General features: G+C 43.2%; 1 protein-coding gene across 1 annotated transcript; it reads left to right on the top strand.

Moving 5' to 3' along the window:
- Positions 1 to 578: 578 nt before the first annotated feature.
- Positions 579 to 24,012, top strand: ago4 (argonaute RISC component 4). The gene is given in 19 exon segments (XM_042076160.1): positions 579 to 773; positions 7,348 to 7,522; positions 7,670 to 7,790; positions 8,519 to 8,700; positions 8,917 to 9,053; positions 9,235 to 9,369; positions 9,898 to 9,985; positions 10,435 to 10,582; positions 10,961 to 11,050; positions 11,052 to 11,081; positions 12,259 to 12,387; positions 13,697 to 13,830; positions 14,334 to 14,518; positions 17,160 to 17,319; positions 17,688 to 18,003; positions 21,608 to 21,742; positions 22,377 to 22,478; positions 22,838 to 23,037; positions 23,334 to 24,012. Coding segments are annotated over 19 exon segments (2,595 nt in total). The 5' UTR covers positions 579 to 754; the 3' UTR covers positions 23,443 to 24,012.

The following is a 24,012-nucleotide window of genomic DNA, read 5'->3' on the forward strand; positions in this document are numbered from 1 at the left end:
CACCTCAAGAGGGCAGCCAAGTACAAATTAATAGGCCGAAGCTGGCCGAAGAATGCTGAGACTTAGGAGGACATTATCCAAAACTGCCTCATGGCTACCATATTAAGTGACATGATGTTACGTGTGATGTTAGCTTTAGAAATGTCAACGTTGTAGCCGTCTCTTGCACAAACGTATAATATAAGAAAACTGCCAGTAGCCTTTCTCAGTAGCCTATATTGTTGGTATACACAAGAAAGGAGAGCCCCCTTACACAAACATTAACATGCCACATGGTCTGTTCATTTGGTGTAACACCTAGATCCTCTTCTCACTAACGCACAATGTAGTGTCACATTACACACCTTTGCAGCTCTCTGTCCGTCTCACACTCACACATGGACAGACATAAAATACACTCAGTTTAAGTTGATGATCACTTTTTTTTAGTCTGTTGATAATAATCCGCTAATTTCCAATAAAATTTACCTTACTGTTCATTCTCCAACTAATGTTAGCATTGCTGTTTTGTCAGACAGCTTGTGTCGCGCACGCGCAGTTTGTATTCATACGTCCTGACGCATGCTCGGTTAAATATCCCCAGGATCTGCTTTAAATCACTCAGAAGACAACGCACCCTCGAAGGGCTGTGGACATCTACGCACCTCTTCCATTTCTTAAATTAGCCCTACTAAGCTTCGAGATACCGCCCCCAATTTCAGTGTCGGTACGGAGCCGCCAGGCCGGGACAGAGACGGAGAGAGAGCCCTCGGCCATGGAAGCGCTCGGACCCGGTAAGAGCTAAAAACGAGAAGCCTTGTGACAGAGTAGTGCGGGCTAATGGATTGCCTCACTGGGGGCCGTGGATGATTGCATGATAGGCCTCAACGACGAGAACGAAAACAAACGAGGATATCAGGCCCTAATGTATTTTTCTAATAAACATGCTTGATGATATTTCTACATTATTGTAACTTTAACCTTTAACATACGATTAGAATGGGATCAAGCATGAACTATTGGTCCAACAAGCTAATTTGTTTGCTGGCGTTCAAAGCAGCAGGTAGCCAAGGAGGGCAGCACGGCACTGTGTGGGGGATTTAACCAAGACCTTCTTCCGTGTCGTGTGTGTGGACGCACGTCTGCTGTCATGCAGCTAGCAAGCTTACCACTTTGGCTTGGTTTAATTTATGAAACTGTGGTTTGCTAGATATACATACGTGTTAATAGTGCTGGACTAGTAATCAATTTTAATATCGTGAAAGGCGATTCGATGCACTGAATGAGGAACACGTGAACAACATGGAATTTTGCATCCTATTCGTACAGCGTGATCACTCTGAATAGTGGAGATGTAAATGGTAATGCCTTTACAAAACATGCTGGAGGTAATGGTTTTCGCGCGTCTGTCACTGTTCGATTACAGCAAGTCTTGTGCAATGGACACAATGCGTGTTTTGGCCAATCGCGCTTCTACCTATTCTATTGATTGTGGCAGGAAGCTTGGCCTTAAGCAGCATAGCGATAGCTAATGTTAACTACAAAACAATGCATCAAGATGGCATCGTCGTTTAGTACACTCGACGCTCTTTGTCTTTGATTGACTGTATTTGAACATTTGTTTCAGAAAGCAAACGACCAGAACGCCTGGTTCTGTTTCACACTGCAGTGTAACGACGACTTCTCATTTCCACCTATTTTGTCGTCTATGGAAGCCATTCGATGTAGTTTTCCGTGTCCAATGCTACCTCGGTTTGTACACATCTCTGGCAGCCGTGTCCGTAATATTGGTGTAATGATTTCCCGTGGCTCACTGAATCCTGTAGAAAACTGAGATTAGCAGCTGTTTAGTCAACCTTACTGATATTATAATCGTAGCAGCATGGCAGAATATGGTGTAACACAGCTAGTATGTATGAGCCAAATGCACGTAGGGCTAATTCTCTTTTCTTCACATTTGCTTGCACGTTTATGTCCAAATGTATTCTTGAACTTGTGAAATGGACATATTTGTTTTCGCGGAACATTGTTCAAGCGTAACAGTACAACGTTTAAAAACACAGAAGCCTAAATACATACACATGTTCGCAATGCAATTTTCACAATAAGTCCTCGCACGAGGGCTACTGGGCCTTACCTACAGTTTGAGAACTGCCTGTGGGAAAATGCATGTTTTGTCTAGTAATTCTGCATTGGTAGAATTATTTTGGATTTCAGATAATAAAGCTAACTTATAGAAATGCTTTTTTTCGCCCCACACCTTCACAGAAGGTCCAGTTAACGACACACCGACAAGTCTGTGCATAGCCAACAGAGAAGTGGTTGAATTCGTTTGAGGACGATCGGCTGTCCTGGTTTCACTGTGTTCCATGTATGATTATGCAATTGATAATGCATGATTAGAATACAGCTTCTCGACACTCAAAATACATTCTTTGAAGTCTAAATATGTTTTGTAAACAAATGGTCTTGAAACAAAATCATCAACACTAACATCAGCAAAACATCAACACTATGTACCAGCATCATTTTTGCTCACTGGACCAATGATACAAACTTCCATATACACACAAAAAAAATCTTGTTGGTTTGTTAACCATTTTGACTGTGTTTAGGGTTCATGAAATGCTCATGCAAAGAAATTAGCATGGCCTGCTCATCTACAGTAGTAGGGCAAGCACTACAAAATGTCAGATTTGAGATTAACTGTCATTTAAGTGCGGTACCCCGCAAAACACCTTACTGCCAGTCCAAAATTGTCCATTTCAAATCTCAACCCAGTTGATTTCCTCAGTACCATCAGTGCCCAAGGCTAATTATACTACTAAGGTAATACGTGTGAAAATGCACCAATTCAGGCAGCACAATGCATTCACTAGGCTGCCATGCTAGCAGCCGTTCAAACGATTACTCAACAGCATTATATCCCACAAGGCAGGTCAAAGAGTGAATGCATTGCTTTACTAACTTGTCAGTGGTTGGTTGATCAGCAATGACTATCATACCAGCTTCAAAATCAATAGCCACAGCCAAAAATAATGGATACATTCATAGAGGTTACCTCTTAAGTTAGTTAGTCGTGTCCTGGCAACTGAAGTTGCTTAACAAATTATGCTCTTGAAATGCGTACTTCACATCATAATTGATCATCCTATGTAGCAGGTTGCATGAAATTGGACTAATAGGTCTCAGGGATGAGGTTTAAAGTGCAATTTTCTTTCAATCAAGAGGTGTGACCGTTTGCCACAAGAGTACTTCTGGGACCGTAACAATAACTTACATTAGGAAATGTAGAAAAATGGTGGAAAAAATGACTACTGTAAGTATAAGATGTGTGTATATATATATATATAACATCCTGCCACCAAGGCTCAAAATCCCAAGGGATCAGGGAGTAGACGTTCATATTTAGTATGTTTTAAATGAGTGCTTTTGTGAAAATATCTGCTTAGTGAATACTAGTTATTTAATGCAGCCATAACGTGGTCTTTTCAAATATTCATCATGTGTAATTTATTGAGCTCATTTCTGTCCATTGACAAATATTCCATGTATGCCTAGGGGAATTAATATTAAATGCATTTTTGTATTAATTTCTCTTTGATTACATCGTTACAGCATTCTCTGAAGCAGTGTGATTTGGGCTACCTGCCGTGAGTTAAACTGGGAACCGCTGTGAAAAGATTAGGTCACTCATGCCTGTTGTGTTGGCATAGTTGAGGTCCTATCTCACAGATTTTTTTGAAGATTGTATGAGGCCTCATTACTTAGATGGCTGTCTAATTAGCTAAGATTAATATTTTAATTTGGATTTATTCAATTGATATTACAAATTTGTTCAGGCACAAAGTGTAGTCAGTTTAACTGGGATTTGACAGTCATCCTGTCATTTGTCTCTGTGGCTACAATGCATTGTGTCAAAATGCCTCTGATAAATGTACGCTTATCATGCAAGCCCGTTATATGAATAACTTAGTCATAAGCAGCAACAATACAGCTTTGACATGACTTGACTTCAAAGAGATTAAGTGTCAGACATGACTTGTGGAGGTAACTGCATAAACAGAACACAAATTGAAGGAAGAGCTGAAATGCTATAAAACAATACATGCAATTAAGACCAGTAAAAACATTTCGAGTTTGCTCAAACGTCAAGGTTCACATGATGTAAACTCGAGACAACACAGAAGTTTTACCCCAAACGAGACATCAGCTCATGACATCACAAATTGGGCAGGTGAAAAGTGGATCTTGCCTCTAATCCAGGTGATTCACAGTTGACTGTGAACACATGTTGCGGTGTCCCCACTGACTCATCACTGCAGTCTTCTGTTTCTTTATGCTAAGCTCGGCCACAGTGTTCTTTGTAGAGGTCATGTCTAGAGCTATCTGTTTTGCCTACCTGGCACTGCCATGTTGGAGGGAAAGTTAACTATTTGTGCTAATCACCGACTCCTGAGTTTATGTCTAGCATTCTTTGCTCTCCAATGAGTGCTAATTTCAGCAGAATGCTGAATAAAACACATTTTTAGAACCTATCTGAAGATGATGTTTAGCAGTCACCCGTACACGGATTTCAGGAAGAAAAGACACTCTTTTACAGGGAAAATAGTTCATCGCTAATGCACAAATTTCACTCAGGGCCTTTCCAAGTTTTGAGCGGGTAGCCAAAAATTAGAGTGGCGGTTCAGGTTGTCAAGTGGAGACACAGTGTGATGTACAGTGCATTTCCAGTGATCCTGCTGATAGATGAGCCGCGGCTGTGAGATCCAGGGGTGAAGCCAGACGTGGAGTGCGCCAGTGTGTGGTCAAAGTAGTGAGGGGGTGCTGGCCGCTAGCATTCTACCCAGGGACTACGGTGACACCGCCACAGCTCCTGAGCACCAGCTGAGAGGCCTAAATATAGAGCCGTCTCTGCTTTTGGTGTGTGTGAGTGTGTCTGGGTCTTGACAGGGCTACCAAGTACAAACCCACTCCTGACCTGCTAACCCTACCCCAGTGGGTTTTCATGAGGGAAGGGTGTGTGTGTGGGGGGGGGGGGGGAAGCAACCAGTGGCTTATGAGTGTTTGGAAAGCAGAGGAAGAGCTTGGGCGTGGAAGGGGAGGGTGAAACAGAGGGGTATAGATTGACCCCCAGCCTCCCCACCCATTCGCCCTCATCCCAATCCCCTTTCCGCCTGACTGGCTATCTAGAGCATGTCAGGACATTAGAGACTGGACTCCTGCAAGCTACTCATCAGTTGGAAAATCAGTGAAGCTTCATTCTCACCCCATCCCCAAACCTATATTACTCGCCAATAGCAACCCCCCCCAAAAAAAACAAACACTACACTAGTTATCTCTCCTGCCCACTCGTATCACTCTTGCGCCCCCAAATTGGTCTAGTCGTGAGTCCTCTCGCCATTCTCCAGTTTCCTTATGCTGAACCTCAGGCATTAAAAGCGAGGCTAGTTGCCAGAAGATGATGTCACGCGTTGTTGGTACAGTAGTTCTTCCCCTCAAGCCTCAGAGGGACTTTCCCTCTCTCTACCCACTGGTGAGTGGGACAGAACCCAACACTGGGCAGTGCTTTAAAGGGAGTCTGGTTAAGGCGGCCTTTTTTTATATCATAGGGGGAACCATGTTAAGTGGTTTCAGTGGAGATTTAGCAGTAACCGCGCAGGCTGAGGTAGTGCACCCGTGTCTAGTAAGACATACATACGGCAATAAGAATAAGCTGTGTGTGTGTGTGTGTGTGTGTAGGCAGTGAGTAATCCCAGTCTCTGTTGGCCCCCATATGGCCGTGCCGCTTTCTGTCTCGGCCACGCTGTTCTTTGTCTGGGTGGCTTGTGTGCGTTTGGGAGGGCGGGGGGAGTGGGTTGTCATTGGGCTGGCGGTAATTGGGTTTGCATTGTTCTATATTGTTCTCCATGTCCCCTGTGGCCGCCCTCCCAGGTCAGAGGTCAAGGCCCACCGCAACAGCCTTTCCTGTGGTGTGTCAGGGCTTGCAGGCATAGGCTACGCTTGTGTTGGTTTGTGTGTACACGACTTGTGTATAGAGGACTGAGGAGCTCGTGGCTCATATGTTTGTAGTAATTTACTGTGTGTGTGTGTGTGTGTGTGTGTGTGTTTCACTTTGTGATTCACTTAAAATACAGTCAAGTTCTAAGTAGGGCTGAAACGATTCATCGAGTTACTCGAATAACTCGATTACAAAAATTACTCGAGGCAAAAACCCTGCCTCGAAGCCTCGTTAAATTTCTATGACGCGCACTAAATATCCACTCCATGTTGTTTCACCAAGCGTCAATAAAGTAGGCTAGGCTATTTATCAATCTATCTAGCCTATCTATCATCTATCTACGTAGCCTATTGCCTACATTGATGTTGGCTGATTTTAATCACATACTGTATTTGTAGCGATGTCATGATAGCTTGTTTAGCTTTGATTTTTTTTAAGTAGGTAAACTTATTCACGTTCAATTGCAAGACAGTATGCCTAAAAAAGAACCCCTCACACACATGCATGCACCCTCATCTTTCCTCACGCACCGCACGCGTGCACACACAGGTTGCTAGGTTACCATAGCAAATAGGCTCACCCCAGAAATGATTTTTTTAGTAGCCTAATGGTAAAATTATTTGTTAGTAGCCTAATGGTAAATGCTGCAGGTGTAGAAATCTACATAAAACGGATATTTATGTTGATGTCAGGTCTAGATTACAGCATGAAACTTGTTGTAGGCTACACATTAATACATTAAATTGCTTTCCCTCTTCTCCCTCCCAGCACTTCACAACATAGTATGGGCAGCTTTGTTCGCCCAGCTAAGTCATGCACAAGAGGCTGCAATTTTACAGAGAGCATTTTGAACATTATTTAATTGATGGCACTGACACTTAAAAACACTAAATGGGTAAATTGCAATAAATGGGCTTAGTTTTGTAGCCTAATGTTGGAGTTAGAATAAATACCTCTGTGCCAATTGCTTGATCATTTTACAGCCATGTCATTTTCGTTATGTGTTTTGGTTGTTTAAAAATGCAAAAAAAAAATGTATCCGATTAATAGATTAATCGATCGATAAAGTGCTAGATTAATCGATTACAAAAAGAATCGATAGCTGCAGCCCTAGTTGTAAGAGTAACCACCACAAGCAAGTTGATTCTGTCTCACAAAGGCGTTTTGGATCTGCTTATTAAATAAAAAATAAAGAAAAAACGTGCGTGTGTGTCAGTTCTAATCACTGCACTCTTACTTTCTTACAATATGCTATTGTTATGTAGCAGCAAGTTGTGTTCAGCCACTTATAAGATATGTATTGATTATCTGACATGTCCATGCTCATGTGCAAACCTACGTTTGTCTCTGTGCGTGTTGTTCCTCAGGCCCCCCTGCTGCCCCTCCCTCCCTCTTCCAGCCACCACGGCGACCCGGCCTGGGCACCGTGGGGAAGCCGATTCGCCTGCTGGCCAATCACTTCCAGGTGCAGATCCCCAAGATCGATGTCTACCACTATGACATCGACATCAAGCCAGAAAAGAGACCACGGAGGGTCAACAGGTGCGTGCGGTCAAGTGTGTTGGAGTGTGCAAACAAAAGAAGTGTGGTAATGTTATTTGTCGCTTTTTTTTCCTCACTGGAGCTTGATCTTATCCTTCTCTTTCCTGTTTTCTCCTTCTTTCTCTCTTCTTTCCCTCTGTCTCACAGAGAGGTGGTTGACACCATGGTCAGGCACTTTAAGATGCAGATCTTTGGGGACCGACAACCTGGATATGATGGCAAGCGGAACATGTATACGGCTCACCCACTGCCCATCGGAAGAGACCGGGTAAGGACCCACCTCCCTACCTCACCAACTCCATTGGGATGCTGTCCATGGCCAGTATTAAACTTCTCAGGCTCAGATTATAGCGTTAATAATCTGTAATTTGCATTGTATTTGTTTGTAGTTTAATGTTTGTCTGCTGCAGTGAGGTTAATTAGGTAGGTCAGGTGAAGGGAAAGGAAACCATGCTACTGCTGTGCTGTCATTGCAAATGCCGTCATGGTCTCATCATGGGTGCAATGGGGAGCGACGGTGTTCAGTTCGAAGTGAACTGCACAACGTGTAGAAAGCTAGTGAACATAGCTACATCACTTCACCGGAAGTTAGATGGCACCCGGAGTTCAGTAGATGGTCTGAAGCGGCCGTATTTGCAGATAAACGTCATTTGTGTGGCTTTTTTTAGACCTGTACCTGTTATTGTAAATCCCAAAACAATTTTAAAATGCTGTGAGCCAACTATTGAATGTTAGCAAGCTAACTTTCCACTGTTTTGAATGGATAATACATTGGACACTTTCTTGTGAATCCAAAAATCTCTATGGCAACTATAGACTAGCAGGGCATTCCAAATAAAACTGTTTTAGTGATCCGAGTTCCCTGTGAATTTTACACCCTGTGCAGTGGGTAGGGAGTAGGGAATTCAGCGTAGGGACCCTTGTAATCGGTGTCTGTGTGCCATTTGTAATTTAGTTCCCTCTCTCTTCACTCCTCTCTGTCCCTTTGTCCCTCAGGTGGATCTGGAGGTGACTCTGCCAGGTGAGGGGAAAGACCAGACCTTCAAGGTGTCTCTGCAGTGGGTATCGGTGGTGAGCCTGCAGATGCTCCTGGAGGCTCTCTCCGGTCACCTGAACGAGGTCCCTGAGGATTCTGTGCAGGCACTGGATGTCATCACCCGTCATCTGCCCTCCATGAGGTAACCCAGAGCAGTTTGGAGTCAAAAAAGGGGGTCAAAAGTAGAGGGGCTACACATGCATACATCTGTTTAAAATGACTTCAGCTCTGGTGATGAATCTATTGTTGACGGCAGTATGCTCTGCAAATGAAGCTTTTTAAGGGTGAAAAATAAGTGGGTTGCGAAATAAGCCTGAAGGGCTCTTTTCTCATCTTGGCCTCCCTCTCTGTAATGCAGATACACCCCAGTTGGGCGCTCTTTCTTCTCCCCGCCAGAGGGTTACTACCACCCCCTCGGCGGAGGCAGGGAAGTGTGGTTCGGCTTCCATCAGTCCGTCCGCCCGGCCATGTGGAACATGATGCTCAACATCGATGGTAAGACCTCGGCGGGAGTCCGCTCATGCTTTGCAACGGTTCAGCAGTTCAGAACTGAAGAGTCCAAATAGTGAAAGTGAAAAAGCTTGTTTTTAGGAGGATCATGTTCAACTGGCCATTGGTCACTAACCTAGATGACTGAGGATCCTTGCTTGTGTTTGTGTCTCCTCACGCCCCAAAGTTTCAGCCACTGCCTTCTACCGAGCCCAGCCCGTCATCGAGTTCATGTGCGAGGTTTTGGACATCCAGAACATCAATGAGCAGACCAAACCCCTAACAGATTCACAGCGTGTCAAGTTCACCAAGGAGATTCGAGGTGTGTTTTTTTTTTTTTTTTTTTATGTTGTCAAGTCTGTGTTATTGTAATGAACTTAAGTGGGCCACCTTGTAAAAGAAAGTGTTGTGGAATGTTGTTTAAATTTGATTATCTATTTTTTTTCAATAATCAAGAAGTTATATTTTGGCACAAAAAAATCTAGAAATAACTGCAAGCGCCTTCTAACTCAATTTTCTGATTTCATGTTTGCTTGTTTTTCCATATCATTGCCTGTCTTAATGACTGAGTTTGATGAGCCAAACAATCTTGGCTTGCAGAAAGCCTGATGTTTGGAAGTTGTTTATTTGATATGGCTTATTGTCAGTGACATGAGAATTAGATTGGAAATTGGAATTGCGTGCATTTACTGGCTATATGACTGTAGGAGAGATGATGGGCACGAAATTTAGTTTAAGCCTGCTATAACACAATCTCAATGTCTTGCCTTAGGCAGTCATTCTTATTCATTAGAATTTAAGTTTCAGTGTCCACTAATGCAAACCAACTGCTGTTTCCGTGCTTGAACAGGCCTGAAAGTGGAGGTTACTCACTGCGGTCAGATGAAGAGGAAGTATCGTGTGTGTAATGTCACCCGCCGCCCAGCCAGCCATCAGACGTGAGTGTCCGCCATTTTTAACAGCCCGGGCACAGAGAGCTCTTGAACCTCGTTGAGTCTTATACAAAGCTCTGTGCAGCATTTTTAAAAATAAAACTGCCTTGGCTTTGTCATAACCATCAGTAAAAGAACTAAACAGTTGTTGATGTGTTTCTGCACTCTGTTATTAGTAGCTGTGGTCTGTTTGCATTAATCATTCAGAGATTTCCAAAGGCTTCTACTTATTTTGTATGTGCACACAACATTGAAAGGCGTGGACATGGTAGACTTATTTTGCAGAAGTTCACAAGTTTGCCTAATTACACTTGCTGCAGATTGAATCTAACTTGCACAGCACAGTTAATGTTTGTCATGTTTTGACCTCAGCTGTGGCTTGTTCGAGACTGTGACACCTGTTTACACACTTAAGTGTGACTCTCTCACTCTGAAGTGTTTGCTTTCTGGTGCAGGTTCCCCCTCCAGCTAGAAAATGGCCAGGCCATGGAGTGCACTGTGGCTCAGTATTTCAAACAGAAGTACAGCCTGCAGCTCAAATACCCCCACCTTCCCTGTCTCCAGGTGGGGCAGGAACAGAAGCACACCTATCTGCCCCTCGAGGTCAGTACATGCCCCCCTTGATACACACGCAGGCATGCATACATGCACACAGGCATACACACACATGCACCCCTCCAGCTTTGCAGCACATATATACAGCATGTGGATGATGGTGATAAGATCACCTCACCCCTAATGCTGGCTTACAAGCATTTAAACTCTTAAAACTGCACCTCAGCTCAAGGACTTATGCAAACAGTGCCGAAACCAATACCAATAGATATTCTCTCTCTCTCTCTCTCTCTCTCTCTCTCTCTCTCTCTCTCTCTCTCTCTCTCTCTCTCTCTCTCTCTCTCTCTCTCTCTCTCTCTCTCTCTCTTTTTCTCTTTCTCTCTCTCTCTCTCTTTTTCTCTTTCTCTTTCTCTTCTCTCTCTGCAGGTCTGTAACATAGTAGCAGGCCAACGTTGTATAAAGAAGCTGACCGATAACCAGACCTCCACCATGATCAAAGCCACAGCTCGCTCAGCCCCCCGACCGGCAGGAGGAGATCAGCAGGCTGGTGAGTGCAGCTGCAGAAAGATCTGACACCCCCAAAAACCCACATTCTGTAGCCTGTTATCTGACACAGGTTCAGAGGATTGACAGCCAATGATGCCTGTTGCCATCTTCATTATTGAAATTTAATAGTCACTGTCTCTATACTCAATTGTTTTGAAGTACTAAACTCTGTTGCATGCTTGTTTAGATCACAAGTGTGCAGTTCTGAATGCAGGATTCTTAAACGCATCACTCCTAGATCAGCTATCTTTTTTTATGTCAAGGAAGGGGAGTGCTGAAACTAATACACCACTTTCTGGGTTGTAAAAAGTTTCCACATATTCTTGGCGGAGTTCCTTGTGTTTTTGAGTGCTCCCATCCTGGGTAAATCCTATCCAATATCGAGCCCATTTTCACATACCGGTTTCTGGCCTAAGGCGTCCGTGTATGGGCGGCGAACTCAGTGTGTGTGGGAACTCAGGTAGTGTCAATGTTTTTTTCCGTTAGCCCCCCAACACCATCTCTCAGATGTTATTTTTCCTGCTTCAGTGGAACTGTTTGACGCGCCATTCATAACATTCCTCAAGTGCTATTGCCGTGCAATTGAATGCGCTAATCCAAGATAAAGCCCTTTAGGCTGTGCTGCGAAAGCCAAACACTCTCCAACTCCTGACACATCGGAGGTAGAATAAACATAACCTGGCCTAAAGAACTTGAGTGCAATCCAGGTTGTCCTTCTGCAAGCCTACTCTTACTGTTGGAGAAGACAAAGGTACAGTCTGTGATTCAGTGAATTGCTCATCTTTCAGCTCCTAGGATGCTTTTCAGTCTTCATGTTGATAATGTTCAGTGTTTGCACACCAAAACAGTCCAATGTTTATATACAGTTAAGTAGCTCAGACCAAGCCACGAACAATCCCAGTCAATCAACTAGGGCTATACCCAAACATTCAGTTGTTCGGATATTCGGTGGGTAGGTATTCAGTTTTCCATCTTGAATTTGGTGTATTCTTATCTGATGTGATATGCACTTAATATTATCAGTTAGCATTGGATAAAGTGCAAGGTATGCACACCCAACTGATGTTGAGTAAAAAATATAACACAAGATACAAATCAAGGTAAAACTATATGATGTGTGGATATCCTACCTCTTAACATTACTCATAATCACCACTGACTGACTCCCTGTCCACCAGGTGAAAAGCAACAGTATGGTTGGCGGCCCCGACCCCTATCTGAAAGAGTTCGGTATAGTCGTTCACAACGACATGACTGAGGTCACCGGGCGGGTCCTCCCAGCGCCCATGCTGCAGTATGGGGGCCGGGTGAGTACAGACACTGGGAGGGACTGTGGCAGGGTGAGTACTGGGGCACTGGGCAGGGTGAGTACGGGTGGGACGGGTTACTAGTGGGGGTGAGTGTGTGTTGGTTTGACTAACCTAATGAGGACAAAGATTGGACTCCATTTACTCCCAGCAATTCAGAGGGAATATTTTTGCATATTTGACATTTGTGTCAACATAGTTTTTTTTTGTGTGTGTGAAGCGAAATTGTTTCCATGGAGCTGCCAGGCTACTTATTAGCCAGGTTTTGCCCTGGGTGAAAAGTTACTGGTCACTTGGGTTCACTCAGCTCTCAATTTACTGTGGCTTTATCATTACTATCAAATCATTTCACTTTAATGTAATGTAATGTAATGTAATGTAATGCAGTTTTTTAAACCTAAGTGCATTTACATGTAATATGGCTAAAAACTGTTTAAACCGGTATTGCTGGGTAATGAAGTCTTATTTTTGTCTCTCGGAGTGGATGAAAATGGGGGAAAATCTGACGAGCTGGTTTCCTCCTCATGAGCACAATACACAATGCACTCAACCAACCATAAGTAACTCACATTCTACAACTTTTGTTGTAGAAGTTGTACAACTTTTGTAACTTTTGTTCTAAAAGCTTATTGAAAAGTCCTTTCAAATTTTCTGTACTATGACGTGAGGAGAAAAGCAACTCTCTTTGCTGTCTGTTTTGGCCTCTTTCCACAGGGTCTCTCTGGCCTCCCCAAGTTAATAATGTATAATTTTAATCAAGGGCGACTTGGCACAACTCCACAGTAATTTTGCTTTCTTTGAAAAAATCATTGCCATCGCTGGCCTACATGATAATGCCTTATTGACTTACAGAGAGCCGAATTCTCCAGTCTTCAGGGTGTTGTGTTTAAACAAGCTTGTTCAAACATGAATGTTTACATTTTGAAGAATTTTAAATTTGAAAGGCTTTTTGAAGATTGGAACTGTGTTGTTCTCTATGATGTTTATTCTGGGAAATAAACTGGGATGTATTGCTTCTGAATGACTACACAAGCATTTTTTTTCTTTCTCCATCATATAATTTATGTGTGGAAACAAGTCTGTAATTTCTTGCTTAAAGCAATCTCACCCTCCCATTCCCAGTACTGAACACAGTGCCAACTACTGTGGTCCAAGTTTTGAAAGGAAGTGATGACTTATTTGTAAACACTGCCATGTTTGTTTGTATTATTGTGTTCTGCTGGGGCTTGGGTGGGATGGGTTGGCTCGTGTCAGCGAGCCAGAGGGAAGACCGAGGGGTTCACTAAGAGTGTAGGGACTCTCTCCCCAGAACAAGACGGTGGCTACGCCCAACCAGGGCGTGTGGGACATGAGGGGCAAGCAGTTCTACGCCGGCATTGAGATCAAGGTGTGGGCCGTGGCCTGCTTCGCCCCTCAGAAGCAGTGCAGAGAGGACCTTCTCAAGTGAGTGCTTCCTCTTCCTCTACATTATCTACTCCTCTTCTTCCCGTTTGCTAATCGTGTAGACAGAAACAGTTCCCATAACAATGCTCCCATGCCCCTTTTTGTATTAGCAAAATGTAGTAATCACCAGAGGTGCGTTCAAATTCGCAAACATAGGCGAATGTTTGCAAACGGGTGTCTGTTTGTCTTGAGTTTTTGGCGAACGTTTTCAAATCGCACGCAAACAGTCTGAGGAGGTAGTTCTCCGCGAACATACAGTGGAGCTGGGCGTGAGCTTGACGAAGGCAACAACAGTTACAATGGAATGTTGACACCATATCGTTCAAATTGAACTGTTTGCCAAATTTGAACGCACCTCTGGGAGATGTGCAAAGAATTGGAGGGATAAAGGGGAAACTATAGTGGTCTGTAAGAAAACACTAAAGATAAAAAAGGGAAAAAACTGTAGTGAAATTGTGTTCTGTAGTGAAAATCCTCTGTTTATTTTTTTTCACTGACACCAGGAGCTTCACAGACCAATTGAGAAAGATCTCAAAGGACGCTGGCATGCCCATCCAGGGCCAGCCGTGCTTCTGCAAGTACGCCCAGGGAGCGGACAGTGTGGAGCCCATGTTCAAGCACCTCAAAATGTCCTACGTGGGCCTCCAGCTCATTGTCGTCATCCTGCCCGGAAAGACTCCTGTTTATGGTGAGAGGGAATTGCTGCATTCTCGGTTTCCATTGTTATTTAAGCGTGTGTGGGTGGATGTAACCGGTCCAGGCATAGCCAAGTAGTATTCTTTTGTTGGAATTAATCACATGTGTGTTAGTTCCTCCCTCATATCTATGAAAGAGAGCAAGTACATGGAGTATTAATTCCTCACATTCCTGTGTGTGTGTGTGTGTGTCAGGGTTCGTACAGGTGCTTGAAATCCTTGAAAATGCTTGCATTTTAATGTTGCGTTTTTAAGGTTTGAAAAGTGCTTGCATTTCGGATAAAGTGCTTGAAATTGTATTTCTTTTGACACAAATAGCTATCTGATGGAATAGTTAGCTTAGCCTATGCAGAAAGTCGGAGAGTTTAAAATTAAAACTTCTCCGCCATGGTCCTCGCTTGCGCCTCTGCGTGTGTGACTGATCTGCTCAGTCTATGGATCTGCCAGTCTGTTTTCATGCATGACAATGCCCCCCTCCACACCGTCGGAGATGACCATCAATATGAAGTGAGGTTGCCGTTTTAATGAGCGTTGGTTACAGCTCATTAAAATGGCAACAGCTATTTCAGACTGTTGAACAGAAATCATGTAGGCTAGGGTCATACAGATGCATTGCTAGCTAGGTCGCCATTAAAGCTAACATATTATTGAATAGGCTACTTAGCTTCAATCATTGGAAGACAAGGAGAAAGTTAGATTGAAGAGGGAGACGAAACTTTATGGTATATGAATGCAAAACCGCGCCAGTCATGCTATGGCCGTATCTACCATAGAGGTCACCTTTCTTCAAATTTCGTTTTATTTATTGACTAAAAATAGCCGACAAGACTATTATCCTTGCATCAACGCACCGTCACGCAACACGTAGTTGTACAGTAGATACCTCTGACATGTCAAAACGAAAGTAGAGTTGACTCTGCTATCGCGGAGCTGTCCTAACTAACGAACGCAACACAGTGTCTCACGCAGCTCAAATAAACTTCAATACCCACAAATCCATTGTCCAAAATAAATAATAGTCAGACCTGAACAAAGCTGACTTCAAGGCCTACTCAAAATGTTATGCTGAAATTCAGTGGAATTGCAGCTAGCTAACCTGCACTGAAAATAGTAGCATATAGATAGTAGCCTAGATAGTAGATAATAGTAGGCCTAGATATTTATATGGATATTATCTAAGCATGATATTGATTATTGGTCAGTTATTTACACAGGAGATGGGAGAAGGGAAATCAGGCAGAAATGCGGAGAAAGAGTTAAGAGAAGAGAGGGAAATAATAGGCAAAGGGCCCTCACAAGTGAGTGAGAGTCAAGATGTGACACTCACTGTGTCAGAAGGTTCAAGCTCAGAAGCCTATGACCCTGAAATTTATAAATGCAACATTCACTACTCTGATGAGAAGAAGCAGAGCATTCTTAATTAAAGATGGAGCAGAGATCAATATCCTCAAAACCAATTGGAGAAAAGGCTCTTGAAATATACAGGTGCATCTAAAAAAAGTCTTTCATAGGCATATATGGGCTACTTTGCTCTTTTATAAATGTACCATATGCCTAATAGGCTGTATTTCTAAGTGTGATTTATGCTATAATGTATAAATTATATTTATGTCTATTTATCTATTAGTTTCTGCAATATTCACCATAAGTCATCATTTAAGGGGTTATTTTTCAAATTTTTCTTCCTTGGGGGCATGCCCCCAGACCCCCATAATATTTCGCGGAGGGGCAACATTTCTATCAACACCCCTGACCTCTGTATTTGAATCCTGGCTACGGCCTTGGTCAGGTCTCAAACTTCAGCTTAGTTTTGTGGTTTAATGCTTATAGGCCCTACAAGTGGAAAGGACATTAAAACACCATGCATTATGTGCATATCGTGCCGTTTGGCAAGAAGTTAAATTTATCCAATTATATGACTCCGTCATCTTCGTCACATCTCCGCATTGCTAGCCTACTTGGTAGGTCATGATAACAGATGTAGGCCTGTCTGCATGCCGTCGTAGGCAAGAAAGACATAATCAGTCTTGACTGTCATGAAACAGTGAGCCTTAACATTAGTTTGAGTTCACATATTCAGCAAAGAATAGTTATTTGTTGAGTGATTTATTTTCTTATTTTATTTATTTATTGTTTTTTTTTTTGTATATTGACTCAGCCAGATAGATAGCAAGCAAAGTCTACTTCCAGACAGGTGACTCATTTAAGTTTTCCTTTAATTTCTTTTCCTGCTATTAAGAAACACAATTTTGTCTGTAAAACCATCTCTAAATGATAAAAGTAAAATTCATTTTGAGTTATTATTCATATAATATGTCATTTGCCACCGCTGTAAAGTGGTGAAAAAGCTTGAAAATTGACCTTGAAAGTGCTTGAATTTGATATTGGAATAGGTGTACGAACCCTGGTGTGGTGTGTGTGTGTGTGTGTGTGTGTGTGTGTGTGTGTGTGTGTGTGTGTGTGTGTGTGTGTGTCACATTCGGTATGGGTAAGGGAATACATTGTCTGTGCATGGAATTAATCATGTGTGTTAGTTCCTCCCTCATATCCATGAAAGAGAGCAAGTATGTGGAGTATTAAGTCCTCACATTCCTGTGTGTGTGTAATTCTCAACCTGTCCCATCTCCGTTGCAGCTGAGGTGAAGCGTGTTGGGGATACTCTCCTGGGCATGGCCACCCAGTGTGTCCAGGTGAAGAATGTGGTGAAGACGTCCCCCCAGACCCTGTCCAACCTCTGCCTCAAGATCAACGCCAAGCTCGGTGGCATTAACAACGTCCTGGTACCCCATCAGAGGTGAGTAGGAGGGCATTGTTTACTCCCAACTTGTCCATATATCCCTCCAACTCCCTACCTTAAATAAACCTGAAGTTGAAACAGCTAATTGCTATTAACTACCCTGGAAAACTAGTCAGTTAGCGAACTACTAACTACTCCGGAAAACAAGTCAACTAACTAACTACTGGGCAAATCTGCGCAAAACTGTCACACCCATAACAGCAACACAATGCCATGGTATTAAGTTGGCGTTACGTGACCGTTTTGCGTGGAATTGCCCAACTAATTACTCAGGAGAGCTAGCTAATTAGCTAATACGAGCCTATTAGCAAGGTATTAAAGTTTATATTTTGACCTGACCATTTGTCGTCCCTCTCCTCCCCCAGGCCCTCCGTGTTCCAGCAGCCCGTCATCTTCCTGGGCGCAGATGTGACCCATCCGCCGGCGGGTGACGGCAAGAAGCCGTCCATCGCTGCGGTGGTGGGCAGCATGGATGGCCATCCCAGCCGCTACTGCGCCACGGTGCGTGTGCAGACTTCGCGGCAGGACCTGGCCCAAGAGCAGCTCTACAGCCAGGAGGTCATCCAGGACCTCACCAACATGGTGCGCGAGTTGCTCATCCAGTTCTACAAGTCCACACGCTTCAAGCCCACGCGCATCATCTACTACCGAGGCGGGGTGTCTGAGGGACAGATGAAGCAGGTGTGTGTCTGTGCATCTGTGTATGTGAAAAATAATTGTGTGTGAATTACCTTCACAGCTATAAATGCCCAATTTTAGGGTCTGGGCTGCTTGCTTTTGAAGCTGGCAGTACATATTTAGTTTTGCTTACTGCTGAGGCTGACTGTTCTTCACCCGTGTCTGTAGTAGCCTAGGGCTACTTGCCAAAGACATGTGCACTGGACTGGATTCCCTTCAATATTTTTTTCAAAGTTAGACTAAGCTATTTACATATTTTAATAAGCCTACTTTATATAATTTACTATGTGCATCTATTTTCCAATATGCAGCACAGTAAATTAAAGTTAATCCACTACTTTACATTTTGCATACCAGTTGTATCTAAACCAACCAAAGCTTGACTGAAACATTGTAAAACCATTGACTTGTTTTAAATTATTTAAGAGACAGGTCCTCCTCGCATGATCCTGCTGAAAACTGCTGGTTTCATCTAGTGTTAATTTCGTCAGACGAGACAAGAGGAAATATGTTCGTCAACGACCTTTTTTTTCATGACTAAGACGAGACGATGACGAGACGGCAGTAATGTCCTGAAACACTGACTAAGACTATCTTAAGATGCATTATTGTTGACGAAAAAAGACGAGACTAAAATGTTTTGCATGAAATAAAAACTAAGATAAAATCTCCCTTCATGTTCGTCTACAAAATGAGAAGACAGAATATCTAGCTGTTATGTTTTCAAAATATTCCGAATGAGTTCATACGCAACAGCTTTCCTGTAGGCTAGTCTACGTGCTGCTGCTGCAACCCTGTGGCTGCAACACGAAACTACATGGAACAAGAACACTGGAGATTTCTGCCAGAGTTAGCAAGCTAACTACCTAAGCTTTATGCCACAATGCTACATACCCAGAAGTTGAAGCTTCTCTCATACAAATTAACATCCCCCAGAATGTCCATACGAAAATGTTCAGCATGTAATGTCAACTATTCATCTAGTTAGACTGATGATGCAAAGTTTGCTAGCAAGTAAGCTAATATGGAAAGTTCGCTAGCAGGTTAGCTATGGCTAAGATGGAGAGTCTGTTTGGGGAATGTGTTGTTTGGGCGCATATCGCCATCTAGCGAGGCGGAGTACAACATTAATAGTTTGGCCTACAACAGTGTTTCTCAAACTTTTTCAGTTTCAGGACCACTTAACTAACCCTAGCTAAAAAAAAAAAAAAAAAAAAAAGATTAGACCTACTTCAACAGTAGCCTATAATTAGTCTACACAATAGGCATACTCACTGAACCACCTTGCTTATTGACTTTGCACTTTGCTTATTGTGTCAGAGGATTCATACTGTATGATTTAAATTGGCATATCTTACATAGACAGTGTTGCAGAACTGTTTGGATTTACATACAAGTTATATTGCAAACAACTCATCTATATTATATTTTACCACGTCTGCTCGCGGACCACTTGGGATAGCTTGCAGACCACCAGTGATCCCCGGACCACACTTTGAGAAACACTGGTCTACGAATATGACAGTGGCCCAGTCAAATCTTTTACTGTCTATGGTCAAATCCCAGCCGAGCTATAACTGTAGCTTGACTTACCTGTGCATGTAAACATACTGACTGACAAAAAATCAGAATGAGTAATTATAACAGACGAGTAGCCCTGTGGACACACAATATTGTTGGAAAATTGAGATGTGTGAAACACTATTTGACTCAAATGGTAATCAGAAATAATTTGTTATAAAAAAAGACTAAAATGTGTTGACTAAAACTGACTAAGACTAAGATACCTTTAGTTTTCTTTTGACTAAAACTACACTAAAATGACGAGACTTTTAGTCGACTAAAACTTGACTAACAAAAATGATATTTGAATGACTAAATATGACAAAGACTAAAAAGGACATTTCGTCACAAGACTTAGACTGTATCTCAAATCGCGTACTTCTGCACTTACAATACCTAATTTGAGTGTATGAGGGTGTTCACACTGAAAATTCCAACGACACGAAGGGCGCTGCAAGTTCCCGGATGGTGCACTCATAACGGTCAAAAAGCTGAGTGTGCAACGCTGGACACTTTTCGCCCTTAACGGACGCCATCTTGGCCAAATAGCGGAAGGGGAGGGAGCGTTTTCAAACTCGTGGTAATCGCGGTTGAGAAAGCTGAAGCAGCAGCAGTGGAAAACAGACTTTACGGAGGTACAAGCAAGTTATAACATAAACGGTTCATGTTTTGACACAGTATGACCATGTCACTGTCGAATTGAGGACGCCAATAAAGTTATATTAAAATGTTTGCGATCGTCATTTCCGTGAAGTGCACGGAGTTAGTGTTTGATATGAGACAATACTATTTTGTTAAAATTTGCGCACTCCGCCAGTAAGCACACAGTGCACATAGTGTACTACACAAAAGTGTACTCACATAAGTACACCAATTGAGACAGACTCTAAGACTAAGACTAAATTAAAAATAGGTGATAAAATTAACACTAGTTTCATCTCAAGCACGCACGTATTATGAACGCACATATTTTTTTTTTTTTATGTAGCTGTCGCCGACATTCAAAAAATATGCGGTTATATTACACAACTTTAGCGAAGTAGGCCTAGCCTACTGGGAAACGCTGGCAAGCAAGCTGCTGGCAGATATTACAGGTAGGCTATTATAACTTAGACAGATATTTTCTTCCCTAGGCTAGGCCAGCAACACACGCTGGAAAGATGCAAACAGCTCAACTTAACATATACAGTATTTCCTCCTGATTGCGAAGCACTGCACATAATTTGACCAGCAGTCTTCGCGTCCATAGTTTGTGAAACGATGCTGCGTCCGAGCAAAGACTTTAGATGCCAAGCGCAACTCCAAAAAGGAGAACAAATGAGCGTCTGGCTTGAGGCTGCGCCGGATGCCAGACAGGGCTTTTAAAATCCATATGTCCGGCCTAAATTCGAACATATGGCCAACCTATCCACGTAGGCTACCTGTCTATCTCTCAGGCCTCAGCTACACCACGAAAACGTCAGGCATATTATTTTGTACATGGGCCTACTGTATTATTACCGTTTTCACACCTTTAACCAAACCCGTGAAAAACATCTTCACTCTGCAACCACTACACTTCCTCCCGTAGCCTAATAGCCTAGTCTCTTCTACAATTGCTTTTTAAATACACGAAACTGGATGGAGACATCACTCGCTCTCTTGCACTCGCTGGCGGTCCCATACACACATTTAATACCTCTCTTTCGAAAATTCAGTTGTATTTAAGACTTTTTAAGGATCCGCGGAACCCTGCTTTCTGAATGAAATAGTCTGACATTCTCCATGAATTTTAATTCTATGAACTATGCGCTTCTTCGTTGGTGTTCAGCCGTTTCTTCTTCCGGTCGGCGGACTGGGAATCGAAACTAGGAATCGAAATTTTAACTTTTGAACGATTCTGGGAAAATCGCAAAGATAGTCCCAGTTCCAACCAATATTCGATACCCAAGCCTAGTGGTTGCCTATATTTTATGGTTTGTGAGTAAGGGACCGCAAAAGAACTAGTGTCGGAGAGTGCACTACCAGCCTGTGGTTGCTCAATGGTCTGCCGATGTCTCATCAGGTGGCTTGGCCCGAGCTGATCGCCATCAGGAAGGCCTGTATCAGTCTGGAGGAGGACTACCGGCCGGGCATTACCTACATAGTGGTGCAGAAGCGCCACCACACACGCCTCTTCTGCTCCGACAAGGCTGAGCGGGTGAGTGAAGAGATCTTAAAGCATCCACACTCAGCGGATGTCCAAGTTCGCATCTGTTAGTTGTTGTGCAGACAAAAGTTTACATAAAATGATTGAGTAATTCTTGAGCAAATTCTATTTGGGTGCAGTGCTACTCATAGCCAGGCAGACTTTGTTTTCACGGTGTCCAACTGATTATTGCTTAAGTATGAGTCATTGAAAATGTCTTTGTGCCACAAAACGAAATTCAAAACTGGTTTCCTGTGTTTTCCGCTCATTGATGGCAAATTCATGGTTGTCAGTGTGACTGCTGGTGTCTGGACCATCATTTCCTCTTGTCATAGAGTGCAAACTATCGGCTGCTCTTGGTGAAAACAAAACCACATGGTTGTATTTGTTCATTGAAGGTGTCATGCAATTTTTCTGATGAGCTAGATAGAAAGGCAAAAGCTTTACAGTATGAAGTTGATTATAGCCTAATTGAGTGAGTGAGTACCTGATTAAATGGCTGAATACTCAGTGCCATTTTTGAATTCACATCAGTTGTACATGTGTGTACATTTCACCGAGTTGTCCCAAACCGTATGTGGTCGCGATATCCCCCATTGATTTTTTTTGTTATTTTTTTTGTCTGTGTGGTTGTTGCTTTCTACAGGTGGGGAAGAGTGGCAACGTCCCAGCAGGCACCACAGTGGACAGCACCATCACTCACCCGTCTGAGTTTGACTTCTACCTGTGCAGCCATGCGGGCATTCAGGTCAGTGGCAGGACCTTGTCCACCCCGACACACAGAGAAAAGGATTAAATGACCTCATGAATGATGCCAGCATTTTCAAATCTGAAAGTGTTTTACATTGTGATGATCCACATAATATTTGTGTAGAGCTAAATAGACTTTTTTTTGTGTTTTTGTTGTTGTGTTTTTGGACGAGTGTAAATAAATACCAGATGTGAAAAACCTTTACTATATCTATTGCTAAAAGTTGATCGGTCAGTTTTGAAACCAAATTTGCCTTAACTGCTCCAGTCACCCACCAGGGGTTGACCTTAGTGTATAGCCTAAGTGTGTGTGTGTGTGTGTACGTTGTACTCAAACACTCTCTGGCCATCTTACAGGGCACCAGCCGGCCCTCGCACTACCACGTCCTGTGGGACGACAACTGCTTCACGGCGGACGAGCTGCAGCTGCTCACCTACCAGCTGTGCCACACTTATGTGCGCTGCACCCGCTCCGTCTCCATCCCCGCGCCAGCCTACTACGCCCGCCTGGTGGCCTTCCGGGCGCGCTACCACCTGGTGGACAAAGACCATGACAGGTAAGGCCCGGACTTATACTTGAGATGGGTCACTCTCAAAAGAAAAGAGACCGTGTACTGAGTGTACAGAACAGCTAGGGAGGAATCAGAATAGTTTGTGAGGTTGGTGTTTGCATTTGGTTGGTTTTGCACTTTTGCTAACACCTTCTTATTTTCTTTCTTTCTTTCTGTTTCTCTCTCTCTCTTTCTCTTTCTCTTTCTCTCTTTCTCTTTCCCCCTCCCTCCCTCTCTTTCTCTTTCCCCCTCCCTCCCTCTCTTGTTCTATTTCTCTCTTTCGCTTTCTCTTTCTCTTGCAGTGCGGAGGGCAGCCACGTTTCGGGCCAGAGCAACGGTCGTGACCCTCTGGCCCTGGCCAAGGCGGTCCAGATTCACTATGACACCCAGCACACCATGTACTTCGCCTGACCCAAGCCAGCAGGAGGCGCCCTTGCTCTCTTTTTAAATACTCTTTGTTTATCCACGCTCTTTTTCTGTCATTTATCTCTCTCTCTATCTCTGTCTTGCGCGCGCGTCTTTTTCTGCGACGAAGCGGTTCCGTAAGCCAGCGAACCAGGCCGTCAGTCCAAGCCGAGCAGACCGGTCCCAACGGAACCGCCGTTCTACCAGCAATCCAGCACTGAGAGGCTTTCGGGTTTCAAATGCACACAGAAAAAAAACTTAAGAAAAAGAAAAAAATATTATAACACACGCATACACACACTCACGCACACAACATAGGAAAACCCAAGTTGAGCCATTTTTTTAGTTAATTTCTTCATTTTGAATGTTGAAATTTATTATTGTTGTCATTGTTTGTCGTTTTATGATTTTATTTCCTTTTTGTAAAGATACACTGAGCGCGAGCAACACAGAGCTGCCATCTTGGCAAGTGAAGCTTTGCCTCTTTCAGCTAAGCAGGACTCTCTTCACTTTTACCTCAAGCCCTCTGGGGCAACAAAAATGTCACAAATGTCTATGGCGTTGGGCGGGCGGGCG

This window comes from Alosa sapidissima, chromosome 21 (genome assembly GCF_018492685.1).
Source record: "Alosa sapidissima isolate fAloSap1 chromosome 21, fAloSap1.pri, whole genome shotgun sequence".
NCBI lineage: Eukaryota > Metazoa > Chordata > Actinopteri > Clupeiformes > Clupeidae > Alosa > Alosa sapidissima.